This window comes from Pogoniulus pusillus, chromosome 2 (assembly GCF_015220805.1).
Source record: "Pogoniulus pusillus isolate bPogPus1 chromosome 2, bPogPus1.pri, whole genome shotgun sequence".
In the NCBI taxonomy this organism is placed as follows: domain Eukaryota; kingdom Metazoa; phylum Chordata; class Aves; order Piciformes; family Lybiidae; genus Pogoniulus; species Pogoniulus pusillus.
This window is the reverse complement of record NC_087265.1, coordinates 42,815,912-42,834,227: the sequence shown is the minus strand read 5'-3', so window position 1 is coordinate 42,834,227 and position 18,316 is coordinate 42,815,912. Positions and strand designations below refer to the sequence as shown.

Here is an 18,316-nt window from a genome sequence, read left to right as displayed (position 1 = left end):
ATCATCTGAGTCCTTTTCTGTACAAATCTCTAGCAACCTGATTATAAAAATGTTTAGATTTTGCTGAAGGTTTTCTTAATTGATTATGTCATATTTAGGAAGAGAACATACAATACTTGCTGGTAGTTACCCTTCAACCCCACTGCACATCCTAAACTTGTCTTTACTGTGCCTGAGGGTTTTTTCCTTGCAATGTATACTTTTATTTGTACTTTAGAGCCAAAGGGAGTCTTTTCATGCACTTTTAACATGTGTTCCACTTCTGGTTTCCTTTCTTTGTTATTGCTTTGATTTTGGCTCTTTTTTGGTTGGGTGGGTTTTGTTGGTTTTGTTGGCATTTGGTTTGTTTTGTTGTTGTTTTGTTATTTTCTCATTTAATTACAGCATACAGATTGTTTAATATCTTTCCTTTAGCCAAAAGAAAAAACAAAGTAGCCTATATAAGCAATAATTTTCAGGTTGTGCATTAGCACTTAAAAGAAAATTTACTTTTCTTTTTATTACTGATTTCTTATGCAAAATATAGAGCATTTTGCTGAGTCAGAAATATTAAATTGATGTTCCATAGGAGAGCAGGGAAGGGTGTTGGATGGAAGATTCTTACATCCAAGAGGCTGTGGATAGGTCACATTTTCCAAAGTTAAAGAGTTAATAGAACTTAAACATGGGTTTTTTTCCCTGTATGTGGATGCTTCTTTTAGAGTAAAGACTGAGAAATCTACTGTCATACTAAAAAGCTGTCTTCATAAATTGGAATTCTCAGTCTGTCTAAAAATTAGTTTGATTCTTAACTTCAAAAACTTGAGAGCAAAGTTATTACTTTATATGGAGTATGCCAGAAGTCACATTGAAATAATGTGATGTTTTTCAATGTGTTGGTGTGAAACTGTATACGTAGACATTAGTATGAATCCTGCTTTGGGCTTCTCCCTTAACAGATCTTGCAGATCATCAGGGTCAGATCTCAGCTGTTCCTAGATAAGTCTTCTATAAGAAGAAATCAATAGTACTACTGTGTATGAAGTTGCTAATCCATGAAATTATGTGGGTTTTTTCTATATTAAATCCCAAACTACTGCAGTAGGATGTTGTTAGGGTTGATATGCCATTAATTTGAATTAAATATAAATCTGAAGCTTTATTGACATAAGCCCAGTAAACACAGCGTCACTTTTTATAGAGTAGAAATGAAATACCCATAGGAGTAACAGTAGTCTCCCTATCTGAGGTGCTGCTAGAGCTGATTAGTTGACCCACTCTTCTTTGTGGTCATCTTATGTACAGCCCAAGTGCTACCTTTTTTTTCACTGCCTACCAGCTGGATTTTCTATTTTATGAAGTCAGAGCAAAACTCTCCCTGTGGCTGGTGTGGCAGAGAATCATCCCAGCTGTGGTGGGCAAAGGAGTCTCTTCTGTAGTCGATGAAACAGCCCAGAACCCTCAAAGAGAAAGTGCATTTCCGTCTCTGTGCCAGATGTTACCATTACAGTTAGTTTGTTGCGTTTAAACATATGCCATGAAATTGTGAACTTGGAAAAAAAAAGAGAAAGGAAATTTCTTCACTTCTGTTTGGGGGCTGAGAACTTTATGTGGGGGGAAAAAAATTAAGCTTATTACATTTTTCTTGACATAGCAAATCAGGATACCCTTGCATAGTGTTGCAGATGGACAAATTTGGATGTTGCATATGAACTAGTTTAATAATTAAAAGCCTCTAAATTAAAATTAGTTAAATCCTAAGGTTCTTAGTCAAAAAGCAAACGTGTGGAAGTTAAGAGTTTTGTCTGAACATGAATCAGAGGATTTGATCAGTTTATCCTGATTCTGTATGTTTGTCCTGTCAGTTTCAGTGATCAGATTCCCCTTGTAGAAAATATGCCTCTTTGCAAAAGAAAATGAAGAGTTTTTAAGTCTCCTTATAATAGTTTGAAAACTTGCTCCTGTGCTGGAAGTCACCCTCAGTATCTGAGGTTTCAGCACTAGAAGTCTAACAGACTGTGTAAGTCAGTAGTAACAGGCAATGTTAAGTTCAAAAGGGCAGTGGAAGAAACACTGAGGCAGCCTTGAGGGTTTGCCCTGATGGCTTAGGAAGGTCGATACTACGACAGAAAGGGCAAGCTGCCATGAAGCAGGCAGCAGAATCTGAGAAAATGATCCCATTGTCATGCTCAGTTTTCTGATCTTCATTTTCAATCCTTTTTCTCCAAGCACATAAAGAAGCCAGACTATGTGACGACAGGCATTGTACCAGACTGGGGAGACGACATAGAAATTAAGAATGAAGATCAGATTCAAGGGCTTCGTCAAGCTTGTCAGTTGGCCCGCCAAGTCCTGCTTCTGGCTGGGAAAGGCTTAAAGGTACCAATTACAGAAGTCCTATAGCAGCTTGGATGCCTTTTATGCTTTCACTTGTTTGGAACAATGTTCTACTTTTTTTTTCTTTCTTCCTTTTTTGACTTTACCTTATGTGCATCCAGCTTTTAGTTAGATCCTGCAAAAAGAAAGGAGCTACTAACTTTAGTTTCATTCCCTGATATGCTTGTGTAACTATTTGGAACTATTTTCTACCTTCTCTTTCTTTCTTTTTTAGTTTACCTTATGTGCATCCAGCTTTTAGTTAGATCCTGCAAAAAGAAAGTAGCTACTAACTTTAGTTTCATTCCCTGATATGCTTTTGTAACTATTTGGAACTATTATCCACCTTTTATTTTTCTTTCTTTTTAAGTTTACTTTATGTGCATCCAGCTTTTAGTTAGATCTTGAAAAAAGAAAGGCATTACTAACTTTAGTTTCATTCCCTGATATGCTTGTGTAACTGTTTCTGTACTTTGTACCCATGTAGTAATTATAGTGAGTTGCTGGCTCAGGTGCAGAATCTCTTTGTAATCTCTCTCCATTCAGATTATGCCAAATCACATGAGTTTCTCATAAGGCCCACACTACATTTTTTTCTTTTGTTTCATGGTCCCTATTCCTTGTACATTGTGCTTTCCACCTCTGTGTGTGTGCAAATCCAAAGGGCTGGGCTACCTCCTCCGTTCCCATCCATCCTTCAGCCCCTTGCCACCCTATGGGGTCCAGAATGACCCATAGAGCTGCCATTGTGAAAAATAGCTCCCAAATTCCACACCATTTTCCAGAGTGCATTGGTAATAAAGCCTCCTGGTTTCCATAAATGTTTTTAGGGTATGCTTTTTGGGATACCTACCAAGTTAAAATTTACTGCAAGAAGCCCACTACCAAGTTTTGCAGATGAAGGAGTGCTTTTTTAGCCTTGCCTTGGTATTTCATGTAATAGCATACTGGATAGGGTAAAATGAGTTGAGTAGCTATGAGATGCAGAGATGACTGGAGACTGTAGGTCAATGCCATTGACTTAAAAGGGGGGAAAATTATCAGTTTACCATGTATTTTTCTTTCAGCTATTATCACACTTTCCCAGAGGTTTAGTTCTGGAGCTGGGATGGCCAGTGACAAAACTGCCTAAAGCTTTAGCCTGTGTGCATTGATCTTCTTTAGGTACAACTATTTCCTAGTACAGTAAAACTTAATGTAAAGTGAAGGGCTTATGCATGTTTCTGAAGAATCAGGATGTAGTGTGAGTTTTGATTGAGAGCAATTCCTCATTAGTACTTTGGTTGTTATGATCTGTAATATAAATATGTGTGTTGCTTGGTTTAGCATGTGATGCAGTTTATAGTATGATACATGATAGCAAAGTGCTACATGTACATAATTAGTATTCTGGAGCAAGAAGGTTTGTAAGGTGAGAAGTACATGACCAGGAGCTGTGGACTAGGAGGAAAGTGGCATTTGGAGTCACAGGGCCAACACTGCTATGTAGGTCAGCTGCAGACAGGTGGTGAGCTCTGTTTTAAAACAGTAAGTGTTTGATCAAGACTCCGCTGACTGGGAGGATGGTCCAAAACTGCCCTTCAATGACAGCAAGTGTCATCAGATTTCTAGCCTGACACTGCATGTGGTCAGTTTATATCCATTTGTTCTTGTGCCAAATACCACACTAATTTGAAGTCCTTTCCTTGAGTCTGCCCACTTCATGCAGTAGGAAACCTACTGCAGCTTTCAGGGCACCAGACTATACAAGGAGAGCGCTTTTGAGCCATTGTCATAAGGTAAACTCTGCATTCCTATTTTATCCGAAGAGCCTCATCCCTTCACCTACTCTCTTGCTGAATCCACTTGATACACAACCTTCCTTCCAAACCAGCTCTCTCACCTCTGCTTTAGCTAAGAGGAGTATCAGCCTTCAGTATAACGAAGGTGCATTATGATGCATGGATGCGGAAAGACAAAGTTTGCACCAAGCATAGTTTTTATATTATCATTTACTGCCTGTGGGACTTAAAAATGCCATATGATCTTATATATGATAACATTTCCTGGGTTTGAGGTAAAGATTAGGAAATAAAGCAGCAACTTCTGTGACATAGACTTATTTTGTTAGATGCCATCAGATTGCCCCATCCAAAATAAGGGATGAGGTGCACAGTAGATGCCTCCCCAGTTTTGTCCATCTAGCAAAAACTCTTTTTAAATTAAGGCAGATGCTCTTAAAAGCAGAACTTTTCACAGTGTGTAAGCCTGCCATGCAGAGAGTGCTTCTGTGTGCTGAGTGTCCAAAAGCTGTGCCACTTTCCTTGAGTAGAGCAGCAGCAGGCAGCACCCAGTCTGAGACATTGTGGTCCAATTTGTCTGTGGGCTGATAGATAAGTGAGCAAAGACAGGAGCAGCAAACTTGCATTTATCTGGAACCAATGGCTATGGTATCCAATACAGACAGCGTGCTGGGGCTGCAGCTGCCATCCCAGCGCAAAGGCTTCGGTGGCTACCTGGCTCAGGAACAGTGTGGCCAGTAGGACAAGGGAGGTTATTCTTCCCCTGCACTTAACAGTGGTCAGGCCACACCTTGAGTACTATATCCAGTTCTGGGCTCCTCAATTCAAGAGAGATGTTGAGGTGCTGGAACGTGTCCAGAGAAGGGCAACTAAGCTGGTGAAAGGCCTGGAACACAGCCCTGTGAGGAGAGGCTGAGGGAGCTGGGGGTTGTTTAGCCTGAAGGAGGCTCAGGGGTGACCTCATTACTGTCTACAACTACCTGAAGGGAGGATGTAGCCAGGTGGGGGTTGGTCTCTTCTCCCAGACAATCAACCACAGAACAAGGGGACACAGGCTCACGTTGTTCTGGGGGAAGTATGGATGCTGGGAGGGAGTTCTTCACAGAGAGAGTGATTTGCCATTGGAATGGGCTGCCCAGGGAAGTGGTGGAGTCACTGTCCCTGGAGGTGCTCAAGCAAAGCCTGGCTGAGGCACTTAGTGCCATGGTCTAGTTGACTGGCTAGGGCTGGGTGCTAGGTTGGACTGGCTGATCTTGGAGGTCTCTTCCAACCTGGTTGATTCTGTGATTCTATGACTTAGCACAGTAACCCCAAACCCTGGTCTTGAGTGGGTTCATCGCTCCTCATTATGCTGAACGAGATGCAAGCTGAGCAAATAGACCCATTTGTATCCTCAGCAGAGTATACAAGTGCACTCCGCTGCATTCACTGTGTGTGATCACTAAATACTCCGATGTGTGGATAAGCATGCCGCCTCTGCCACAGCCTACCTGTGTCCCACCTCACTAAAAATTCCTCCAAAATCACAGTCACTGCAGTGTGTATGTAGAGTGTGATTTTCAAAGGCTCAGAACTCATTCAAATCAAAATCAATTTGCAGAGAAACCCTCAAGGGAACTTTTCTCAACGAGGGAGGTTTCCCTACCCAATTTCAAATTTCAGCTCTAACCATTCCAAAGATATAATGGAATCAAATCAAATTAACCAGATTGGAAGAGACCTCCAAGAATCATCCAGTCCAACCTAGCACCCAGCCCTGGCCAATCAACTAGACCATGGCACTAAGTGCCTCAGCCAGGCTTTTCTTGAAGACCTCCAGGGACAGTGCCTCCACCACCTCCCTTGGCAGCCCATTCCAATGCCAATCACTCTCTCTGGGAATAACTTCCTCCTAACATCCAGCCTACACCTTCCCTGGCACAACTTGAGCCTGTGTCCCCTTATTCTATTGCTGGTTGTCTGGGAGAAGAGACCAACCCCCACCTGGCTACAACCTCCCTTCAGATAGTTGTAGACAGCAATGAGGGTAGACAGCAATGAGGTCAGCCCTGAGCCTCCTCTTCTGCAGGCTGCACACCCCCACCTCCCTCAGCCTCTCCTCACAGGGCTGTGTTCCAGACCTCTCACCAGCTTTGTCACCCTTCTCTGGACACATTCCAATATCTCAACAATGCAGAGTCGATGTAAAAGACTTTTTTGCACATCATTTATTTTTACACACTATTATTATTATTATTACACACTGTTTATTTATTAACTTATTTACACGCTTTTTAATTACAGAGTCAATGTATAAGAAAAGTGAGAAGAGTGTTATTTGAAGTGTGTGCATTTTATACTCCATGGATACTCAGAAAATGGCTGAATTACTTGGGGGGGGAAGGGGTGTGTTAATACATGAAATAGCGAGAAAAAGGTTAATCTAGAAAACATGAGGAAGAGGTTAATCTGGTAAACATCAAGCATAGAAATGAAGATTTCTGAAGACAATGGATAGATGCTGGTAGATTCACTGAGATTGTATGGGCTGTGGTAACTTTAGGTGAAATACCCTCAAGCTAATGAAGCTGAACATTTAAACGTTTTACAAAACTAAAGAATGCTTTGGAGACAGTTTTGCAGCAGGATACATGTGCTGAGCAGTTTTGTTTTACAAATGAAAAAGGGAAAGGAATGCTTTGTTTTAAAGGACTGAAAGCAACAGCAGCTACTGTAACAAGATGCCATGGAAAATTGTGTCTTTGAGAAAGCAAACATAGGAAAAAAAATGGAAAGAAAGTAGACAGTACTTTAGGTTTTCTAGGAATCTCTGAGTGCTCATTTCTACTGCATGCTTTATTTAAACCTTTTCTCTCTCTTTTTTTTTTCTTTAAAAAAAAAAAGGTCCAGTATATCAATAAAGGTTTATCAGGCAGTGTTTTATATCAAAGCAACGTGTCTGAAACATCCAAGATTTCATTGAGATGCTTGCCTGCAATCACATTCAGTAAATATGAGAAACTATCTTTGATTTTCTTTTTTTTAAACAGGATGTTATGTTTGATATTTTAGGTTGGCATGACAACTGAAGAAATAGATTCCATTGTTCATCATGAAATAATCAGACAGAATGCCTATCCGTCACCTCTGGGCTATGGAGGCTTTCCAAAATCTGTTTGTACTTCTGTAAACAACGTGGTGTGTCATGGTATTCCTGACGGGTATTTCCTCAATAATATACATTTTACCATGGGGGATGAAAAATGTTAAATTGAAATTAATAAATTGTGTTTAATATTGAACATACTTCAGCTTAACTAAATGTCATACATAAACACCCTGCAAATGTATATCATGTAACTATGCAATGCTGATAGATACTATAGAAATGTAGATAATATAGATAAATGATCTATAGAAATGTAAATAATATAAGATAGATAACATAGAAATGTGTGTGAAATTGAGGGGAAAAAAAATATGCCATTTGTCTGGACAATTAAAAAAATTAGTTTAATGTCTTTGGAGTTTAGTGTGTGGAAAAAAGACCTAATGCAGTCTGTGGGTTTTTAGTTTGTTGGGTTTTTTTCCCTCCAAAAAAATAAGTATATGATTATAATAAATATATTTGAATTTATGTAGTTGTTGGGTGCTTGGGTTTTTTGTTGTTGGTTTTTTTTTTTTTCATTTGCAGTACATTCAACTACTCACAAAGTAAAATATGAACCCTAGTGAGAGAAAAAGTATAAATACAATGGTAGATTTTTCAGATGTTGATATGTTTTTCTGGTAGTTGTTTCTCATTATTTTATATTCAGCTGCCCTTGTTCTCTAAGTGGTGAGAGCTGAACATTAAAAATGGTTATTCTGTTTGCCTCTGCCTTCCTCCAGCACAAAATATCTGCCCCCTGGTTTTTTTTATGTATGTCATTAGGTGTTTATTCTTTTATTCCCTTTGTTGGGAACTGTCTGTCACCATTACTTTTTTTTGTCTGTTTATGTTTCAGTCGACCTCTTCAGGATGGAGATATTATCAACATTGATGTCACGGTGAGTAATTCATATAAAAAATAGTCTTTGATCAACTTTAGAATCACTAGTAGCAACAGGAAGAACAGTGCATTGGAGATGGGGGATGCACAGATGGATGTGCTGTTTACTTCTGAGCCAAGGCACAAGCAGCTGGTTTCTTTTTTTTGTTTTTATCTGTGTGTTTATTCCAGCTAGACCCAGGCCTGACTTGAATTTAGGACTGGAATCAGATGCACTGAGATCAATGTTGGCCTAAGTGAAATGTCAACCCAATCCTGCTATGTGTCATGTTTTTGAGAAGGTGTAATTGTTATTGATCCACTGTGTAGTTAATGCAGAGCACCACAGTACTGGGCAGCAGCTGAAGATAGATATGTATGAGATGAGCTAACATGAAGAAAGCCAGCATTTTTCCTTCACTCTGCCAAGATTGATCTTCCTCTTCCTGCTGATTTTGAGTGGGGCCTGTCATTATCTTACTCTGTCATTAGAGGCTACATTGGCCTGTGTATGTCAGTCTATTTGGACAGCAACTCTTTTGCTAGCAGTGTTCCCTACATTTATTAAAATCCCCGAAGGTAGTGTTGTGTTCCATTTCTGGTATAAAATCCCTGAACCTTTTGCACAGAAACAGAAATAGTCTGATATAACTGTAACTTAATATTTCTAGAGAATGATCAATTAATAGGTATTTAAATAAAGACTTACTGGATTTTCCTAGGTGCTAGTACAAAAACTGGAAACCTAATAATCGTTTCACTTAGCAATAAATAAATAAATATTCATCACTTGCAAAAGCTTTTTATTTTTGGTTACTATGCATATTATTTTGCCAAAATTCCATGTATTTCTAGTAGGAATACAGACATCTTCTGACTCCCACCACTATTTTGCAATAGTATGTCACATGCATGACAGTTACATCTCATGATACCAAGCTTTTTTAATCACTAAAGAAACTCTTGGTAACGTAATACCATTTTCCATGGGACCAAATTTCATACTGGCAGAGTCAAGGAAGTCTCCAGCTGACATATTGCTGAGAGTGAGATTCAAGCTTCCTAAAATATTTTTTCTCTATTAAAATTAGGGTCAGTGGTGTTTTGTCCCATGTTCTACTCAGATGTGTTCGTTGGGTTTTGTAAGCTTTCTGAATTCCCCTCCATCTCCATACCATCTAATTGTAGAATTCTGACTATCAAGTTTACACCATGCAATCTATAATGTTTTAAGTATATTTCTGGTCTACATTTTGACCTTGGTGAACTACTGTGACTTGCTTGACTTATTAGACAGTTTGCAACAGCTAAGGATATACAATCTGATTTCTTTGTATCTCATTAAGGTTCATTTTTTGGTGGTGTTTGTTTTGCTCAATCTGTCAGGATAACAGTGATGCCTTAGATTAAAAAGTAGTATTACAGATACTTTCCATAGTGAACAAAAGGAAACATTTCTATATTAGCATGATACCTGTGTCTTGGCTACTCTATAAATAATGTCTGTCTAAATATTATTGGTCTTTTTGAAGATATATCTTTGTTTGTTTTCTCTTTACCCTCAAAAAATAGAGTATATCTTGATGTTTCTGTGAGTGTGGAGATTCCTGAAAAGATAGGAATTGCTGATTATCTTTGTCAAACTTTTATCATTTAAAACCAAACTCTGCTATGTTTTTGATAATTGCTGAGGAAAAAATACTTTTCAGCATTGCTGAATGATCTTTTAACTTATTTTAACAAGCAAAACCAGAACGTTTCACAGGTGAACAGAACAAAAATCAAAGTAAATATTGCACAGCAAATTATATATAACTGTGTATGGATTCTATAAAATGATTAAATAGCATTCTGGTTATTAAGTGTACACACTTCACACCATGTACAAATTATTTGAAGAAAAAAAAATCCATTTTAGCACAGTTAAGATAGTAGAATTTCATAGGTAAAGTACAAATTTTATTGGCTTCAACCATATAAGCTTTAAAATGTATTTTAGTGCAGAAATTATAGCATTATCCTTCAATGAATCCTCAGCACAGTGCAATTTTCAGCTTGCCATCACCAGGTTAATGTTGCTTACAACTTGGTTCTTTCACTGACTTTTAAGGAGTTATTGTGCTAGAGTTGCTGTGGTTGTAGCTGGGGTCGGAGTGGCTGGAGAGCAGCCAGACAGAGAGGGATCTGGGGGTACTGATTGATACCCGCCTGAACATGAGCCAGCAGTGTGCCCAGGTGGCCAAGAGAGCCAGTGGCATCCTGGCTTGTATCAGGAGTGGTGTGGTCAGCAGGAGCAGGGAGGTCATTCTGCCCCTGTACTCTGCACTGGTCAGACCACACCTCGAGTACTGCGTTCAGTTCTGGGCCCCCCAGTTTAGGAAGGACACTGAGATGCTTGAGCGTGTCCAGAGAAGGGCGACGAGGCTGGTGAGAGGCCTTGAGCACAAGCCCTACGAGGAGAGGCTTAGGGAGCTGGGGTTGTTTAGCCTGGAGAAGAGGAGGCTCAGGGGTGACCTTATTGCTGTCTACAACTACCTGAGGGGTGGTTGTGGCCAGGAGGAGGTTGCTCTCTTCTCTCAGGTGGCCAGCTCCAGAACAAGAGGACACAGCCTCAGGCTGCGCCAGGGGAAATTTCGGCTCGAGGTGAGGAGAAAGTTCTTCACTGAGAGAGTCATTAGGCACTGGAATGGGCTGCCTGGGGAGGTGGTGGAGTCGTCGTCCCTGGGGCAGTTCAAGGCAAGGTTGGATGTGGCACTTGGTGCCATGGTCTAGCCTTGGGCACTGTGGTAAAGGGTTGGACTTGATGATCTGTGAGGTCTCTTCCAACCTTGGTGATACTGTGATACTGTGATACTGTGATACTAATGTCCAAAATATGTAATTGATGTGCTGCAGTAGATACTGCTATTAATATTAATTATTATAGCTGCTGTTATCATTGTTATTATTAAACTCTCCTGTGTTTTAAATCTGTATTTGCTTTTCCAAGATAATGATGTTTAGTGATGTATATGTTGTACTTGCTAGAACTACAAATTAAGTCGTTTGGTTTAAATATGAACTAGCAGTGGACATTAAATTTACCCCAAAAAAATTCTTGCAGTCTGAACTGATAGAGGAAGGTGTAGAGCAGGGAATCGCAGCTGCTCTCTGCTGAAGCAGTGGCATCACACTTGGGCCCTTGTTGCCACTCTTATTTCTTTAAAATACCCCTCACTTCTAACTGCCTGCATTTTCTTCACATCTCTGCCTAAACACAAACCTGGCCTTGGGATAAACTGTCTGTTGCAAGGTTTTTTTCCTTGGGATTTTTTTAAATTGTTTTTTGTTTTTTTTTCTCTTTGGTTTATTTGGAATCAACTAAAAAGAATTTGAGTCTGTCTTTCACAAATAACTCACTAGTGGCAAAAGTTCAATGCTATGAGCATGGTCAATTATTAGTCCTAGAAGGATAGTTGCCCACTGTTTGAGGGAGAAGCAGTGTTTTAGAAGATCAAACCTGTGTATCAGTATAATTTGTCTTTCCATAGGGAAATTTGAGTTTTACAATTATTTGCCTGCCTGCCATACTTCAGAGCTGCAAACCCCTTTTAATGGTGCATTGCAGAGCTCTGCAGCGACTGGCAAAGAATTTCTTAAGAGCTGAGGTTTAAAACCTGTGAAATGTCAAAAAATAACCCCAGCAATATGTAATGGATTTAACAGTGAGCTACAGTTTCAGCATGTGAAACTGCAGTGCAAGAATGCTGTATTTATTCTCTTTCAAAAGTCATCTCTGGAAGTAAGAAGTAATATCAAATGTTAATGCCACATGGTACTTTTAAAATGAGATTGAAGTGCCATGGCTGGCAGTGGATTTGGCCCTCACTTTCCATGGGTCTCCCTCTGGGTGTTTGCATCAGGGTACAGCTTTCACCCAGCTGTGCACAGCATCACTTCAAAAGCCCTTCTATGCAGGGGATACTGGCTGTAGAGATACAGATATCTCTGCCAGCTGCCAAGGGGTCTCCCAGTGCCTGCAGCCAGCAATGGGGCGTGACACCCCACTCCTGTGGTGTGCAAGCATGTTGCTGGCTCCAGAGGCAGATGTCCAGGGTGAGTGGGCACCCAATAGCCCCCAAAGCCCCCTTTAGTGGATGCGTGGGCCCCACTTGTCTTCTTAAATACAGACCAGTTAGTCCCACATCCTGTAGCTGAGCAATGGCATTGTCTGGTGCACTGCTTGCAGCGCACTGCTTGCAGTGCATGTACAGTAATACTGTGCTTGGCAGTAATGTACAACTTCTGCTTTTCTTGAATTTTAATTGGCAACCCTTATACACCTTGCAGTCTTTCATGCCTTTTTTTTTTCTCTGCAATATTTTGCTTTTCCTGTCTCATTCTCACAAATGCAGCTTACCCGCAGTCTTATCTGATGCAATATACAGCTCATTCCTAGAAAGATTTGATTTTTAATTAAAGAGACAATCTGTTTGTGGACACAGAATGAGAAAACGTCTTTACATTTCTACATATGTTTAGGTGTATTACAATGGCTACCATGGTGACACTTCTGAAACCTTTTTGGTGGGCAATGTGGATAAATCTGGCCAAAAGTTAGTGGAGGTTGCCAGGAAATGTAGAGATGAAGCAATTGCAGCTTGCAGACCAGGGGCTCCCTTCTCTGTAATTGGAAACACAATCAGGTAAGCCTTATATTGACAAGTAAAGGGAGGGCTGGCAAGTGGGACAAAGGTTATTGGTGGTTTGGTATAAAGCTGATGACATGTTTTATGATTCAAAACCATCATTTCAGTCTGATATGAGTATGTGAACTGCCAAGCTATAATGTTGTTCTTTGGATAAGAGAGATTTTTTTCTTTTAAAGTGAATTACATGAGAGTCCACAAAGATAAGTGAAGACAGAGCCACAGCTATTCATGAGGTAGATTGAAATGAAGAGATGTGATTTAGGATTTTTTTGTTTATTTGGGTGTCAAACTGCAACACATCTGCCTAACGGTGTAAAAGGGTTAGAAACCATTGTTTTCACTGTATAGCGATGATGAACGTTACAAAAGAATTAGTCAACATAAATAAGCCTCTTTGTTTAAGAAGTGCAAAAATATTTAACCCAGGAGCTTCTGATCATACAAAGAGCAGTGCACGCTAACGTCACGGGGTAAAAGGAGCTCACATTCACAGATTTTGTCCCTGTTTTGCATGTCTTCTAGCTCCACATAAATGCAGTCGTGACTCTGCTGCTGCTGCTGCTGGGTTTAAATAAAAACACAGCTTAGTTTTATAAAGAGACCTAAGGATTATTTAAAAATGTTTGCCAAAAAAACCCAACCCCAACCCCAAACCCATATATCGTATACATTTCATTAAGCGATACTTCTCTGGACTGTTAATGGTCCCAACATGCTATTGAATACATTCTGATTACTTGAAAGCTGCGAGGCTTAGTCACCTTGAAAGGATGCTGGTTTTTTTTTTTTCCCTTTCCTTTGCAAATCTTCACATACTTTAAGGAAAAAAGAGAACGGCAAAATATCAGTTAGATGTATTTATAGCTTTAAAAATATTGTAACAAGAGTCTGAATCAAACTTTAGTAAAACCTCTTTGGGTTATATCTGAGAAGCTTTTATTGAAGACTTTGTATAAAATTGTGTTTTTGACAGTTTTAAATTATAGGCTAACTAGCCTGGAGAAAAAGGATAGTGTCTTTCTGTTCTTTCATAGGAAATGTTGAATCAGACCCCTACTGGGAAAAGAAATTTAATGCATATCTCACTATCTTACTGTCCATGAATATAATAGAAGTGAATTCAAATGTAGTTTTATTTTTGCAAATGGGATGAGTCGATAGATGCACCTCATATTTTTGAACACCTAGGGTTCAACAAATTTACTGGTGGTGCTCTTGCATTTTAACAAAATTTATTCTTGAGTAGAAGGGGGCACAGAACACTGGATTCTTATTCAAGCATTCTATCGAGCTCTGCATTCATGGCTGTGTCTAAAGGGCATGTCAGCCTTTGATTCTCTCTGAGAGGTAATTATCCTTTTCCTGTCACGGAACAACAAATGATAGCTAACTACAGAGGCACATTTGCAGTAGTCACATTCATCAACTGCAGAAAAAAAATTCAATTTAATTGTGCAACACAGCTGCACATAGGCTTTTTGAGCATTTCTGTTGTTCTTCCTGTCTTGCTATTCCTCCCTCCAGATCTATTTTTTAAACTTTTTTTCTGGTTATTTTTTTCCCCCTTTTTGTCTCTTCTTCCATTTTTACTCTCTGTACTTTCTTGTTAAAGTAATTTTCCTTTGTGGCTCTCATTCTTTTTTCCCCATTGAAGGCTATGAATGTAGAAAATTATCACAATTACTCATATAATTGAGCCTCTTTGTAGCAAGTGCAACTCCAGTAGCCTTTCTCCATCATGAAAATGGTTTCATTATAGGGTTTTTCATATTCTCTGACACCATCTACACAGAGGAACAGGCGTGCAGATGAGATGTACTAGGAACAGGGTAGATCAGTAAGGTCACAGTAGGAATAATTAGCTCTGCTATGGAAAGAGCATCTAGGCCTTTTACTGCTACATAAATGTACTGTCCATGGCTTTTAGTCACAAAAAAACTTACTAACAAATGGAGCTCCCGCCTACTACTTTGAAAAAAAGATTTGTATCAACACTACAATTTTCCATCATTAAGACTAATAACACAGAGCCTAGTATACATCAAGGGGAATAAAAAGAAAAATCTCACATTCAAGTGGCGGCTGGGTGCTGACCTTTGTTCCCTTTTTTTGTGTTCAACTTAACTCTTTACAAAAAAGAGCCACACGCCACACCAACATGCAGGTGAACTCCAGCTAGTGCTAGCAAAGCATGGCATTCACTTGGAAAATCTGGTAAATCTCCCTGTAAGATAATGCATTTCATTACAGATTCACTACATTAATTCTAGCTGTAGTTTGAGGGGGAAAAAAAAGGAGAAGAAAAAGAACAGAACTGAGTGTGGCATTGGGTTTTAGCTGTGTTGGTACAGAGGTCAGTTTACTTGCAAAGTGTAAATATATAGTCAGCACCGCCGTTACAAAGCGGATTAATCAAAGCTAGTAGCTGTTCAAAACTACCTATGAAGTAGCAGGTCATTAACTTTATTTCTCAAGATTTTGCTGTGTTGATGACTTAAATGTGCTGATTTATTTAGAATTGCTGTAACATTGCCTCTGCTGAAAGATGGCTTTGATTTAGTGAAGCCGCGTGTCGTTTGTTAGTCGGTTTGTTGTTTGTCCTGTGGTATTTGCATGCAGACAGACACGTATAGTACATACATGCATCAAAATCTCCAGGTTTTGGAAGAGTTAGGTATCATAACTACCGGGGAACAGGCACCTACAAGCTGAAAACATTTAGGCCCATCAGAATGTCTAGCTTTCTTTCAGCCATATTTCTATAAAGGTCCTCAAGTGGAAGGCAGGACGTATCTTACACTCAAATAATCGGAATATTTCATTTCTACAGTAGGTTTGGGAAAACTGTATCACAGAGGTAAGATTGCATTCAATATTCTAGCATAGTCTTTGTCACAGAAGCTCAATAGCCAACACTGTTCCGTGGACAGCAGCTCCTTCTTCCATCAGCTACAAGTTGCAAATAAAAGGCTGCGTTGGGTCCCTGACTTACTTTGCGTAGGAAATTCGAGTCTTCGCTAACCTGCTCTTATTTAAGGTGGTGGCAAAACTGTCAGCCAGCTCCAGTGGAAACAGAATTGGGCCCCGTGTTCCATATTCTCCTGCTGTTTCTGGCACTTGTCTTTCAGACAGAAACAAATCTAGTTTGAAATCTACTTTTTAGACAATGAGTTAAAGGACCTGAAAGTTGTGAGTGTAGTGAGCTAAAAAACATGAATGTAAGATTGTTAAATAAACCAATTTCCAAATCCTAGGAAAAAAATACTAGTGACAAAAGCATTAATAAATGGTTTAAAATGTTTAACTCCTAAGTATATGTTTTTATATTAATTTAGAACAATATAAAGCCAGTTTTTAAAAAAAATCTGTTTCTATCAGATTATGCACATTTAAACAATAAGTGGCTCAGGCAAAATAAGTCATTTTAACGTCATCTGTGATAGATTTTCCTTGACAGCTACTGTAAATTACAATTACACTGCTTCTCTCTGCACTTGAAAGTAAGCATTGCAATAAATTATCTTTTATTTCAATCCATCATGTCTGCTTTCAGAAACAGAGAACCTCAAATAAAAGTTCAGCACTATTGTAAGAAAAATACAGTAATTTATGTTACAGTCTGAACCTAAAATACCTTTCTTTCAAAAAAAAACCCACTGTTGGTTTTCAGATATATTCCTAATTATAACTCAGTATTTATTGTCATTATAGGGAATCCCTGAAGTTGGGCATTCCCTCAGTCTAGGATTACTATTCTAGAGAAAAAATACTTCTGTATTTTCCCAGTATGAATTTTGTCTATGAAATTAGACAATATAGATACTATTCAAAATAGGTATTTTTATCATGAGCAAATCTAGTTTAGAGTGATGCTGTTTTCAACCAACCAAACAAAAAAAAACCCAAACCAACAACAACAAAAGGCAAGATGTGCCATTCAGTGGTCATTTTGCTAACTACATCTGAGAAAAATAAGATTGCTTCTAATTACAACAAAAAATCCAGATCCCTAGGAAAGAAAACAATTACCATAGGTTTGTTATCTCTTTCATTGTTTCCCAAATGTGTTTTCTGCCAAGAAGGGTAAGACAGGTTTGTTTAACAGCTTCAGCTATTCATATTGTGCAAGGCTGTTGTTGATAAAGTTTCATCCCAGGGGAGAGAAGCTGGAGAAGCATCCTTAGCTACCCAGCATGTTCAGCCTGGGTAACGAAGCAGTCTGTGCCATCTCGTCTGATCAGCCAGATTCTTCCCTTGTGCCACCAGAGAGCCCAGAGAAGCAGTTACTGTCCATGCTGAAAATCTTATTTGTTTCACTCTGTTTCTTCAGTGAAGGCTTAGAATACTGGACCAGACCTGCCTTGAGGAAGAATTGACAACATTTGATAGGGAAAAAAAAAGGTGTTCCAGTGTTCCAGTCCACTCCATACAGAGTGGTTGTTTCTTCCTGTTGAGCTAGGTAAGATGCCTATTGTCCCATAGATGCTTCTAGAAGCTATCTGCACAGGATAAGGAAATTCTTAGCCACCTGAGGAAATTCTTTCAACCTGCTTTTCAGCTTCTTAGCAGGAGGGATTTATTGCCCAAGAGCTTCTTTCAGGGGAAGCTCCTGAGTATCAGGGAGAACTTTGTAATGAGTCTACCTGTTGCTCCCTTGCAGCAGTTCCCCTGTTGGGCTGCTGGCAGGACAGCAGTACATGTCTCCACATTCATCCCTTATTTTGGAGAATTAGCTATTGTCTGGCAACATGAGGAGAGGATATTCAGGAAAGAACTGATATCAATCCGATTTTCCTGTCTCTGTACACTCTCAGAAGCACAATACTACCATATAAAAGGCTCTGCCTATGAGTTTAAGTGGACAGCCTGGCCCTTAGTGACTAGGTTCCTTCCTCAGCTGGACCATTGCTGGTCCATCCCAACATGACACTTTACCTGGCATTGCCATCAGCAGAAAAAATCATAGAATCAACCAGGTTGGAAGAGACCTCCAAGATCATCCAGTCTGACCTATCACCCAGCCCTAGCTAATCAACTAGACCATGGCACTAAGTGCCTCAGCCAGGCTTTGCTTGAACACTTCTAGGGACAGCGACTCCACCATCTCCCTGGGCAGCCCATTCCAATGCCAATCACTCTCTCTGCCAACAACTTCCTCCTAACATCCAGCCTAGACCTCCCCTGGCACAACTTGAGACTATGTCCCTTTGTTCTATTGCTGGTTGCCTGGCAGAAGAGATCAGGGCCCACCTGGCTACAGCCTCCCTTCAGGTAGTTGTAGACAGCAATGAGGTCACCCCTGAGGCCCTCTCTTCTGCAGGCTAAGCAACTCTAGTTCCCTCAGCCTCTCCTCACAGGGCTGTGTTCCAGGCCTCTCACCAGCTTTGTCGCACTTCTCTGGACACATTCCAGTATCTCAATATCTCTTTTGAACTGAGGAGCCCAGAACTGGACACAGGACTCAGTGTGTAGCTTGACC

At 39.7% G+C, this 18,316-nt stretch overlaps 1 protein-coding gene across 3 annotated transcripts in view; it reads left to right on the top strand.

Annotated features, from left to right (window-relative positions):
- The window catches only part of METAP1D (methionyl aminopeptidase type 1D, mitochondrial), a 54,944-nt gene that overhangs the window by 28,775 nt on the left and 7,853 nt on the right, over positions 1-18,316 (top strand). For 2 of the 3 annotated variants that reach the window (XM_064162778.1, XM_064162798.1), the window contains exons 3-6: positions 2,209-2,358; positions 7,188-7,336; positions 8,123-8,165; positions 12,668-12,831. In XM_064162778.1, coding sequence (XP_064018848.1) covers positions 2,209-2,358; positions 7,188-7,336; positions 8,123-8,165; positions 12,668-12,831 — 506 coding nt within the window. The remainder of the gene's footprint in view (positions 1-2,208; positions 2,359-7,187; positions 7,337-8,122; positions 8,166-12,667; positions 12,832-18,316) is intronic. The other variant, XM_064162788.1, reaches the window with a different exon arrangement.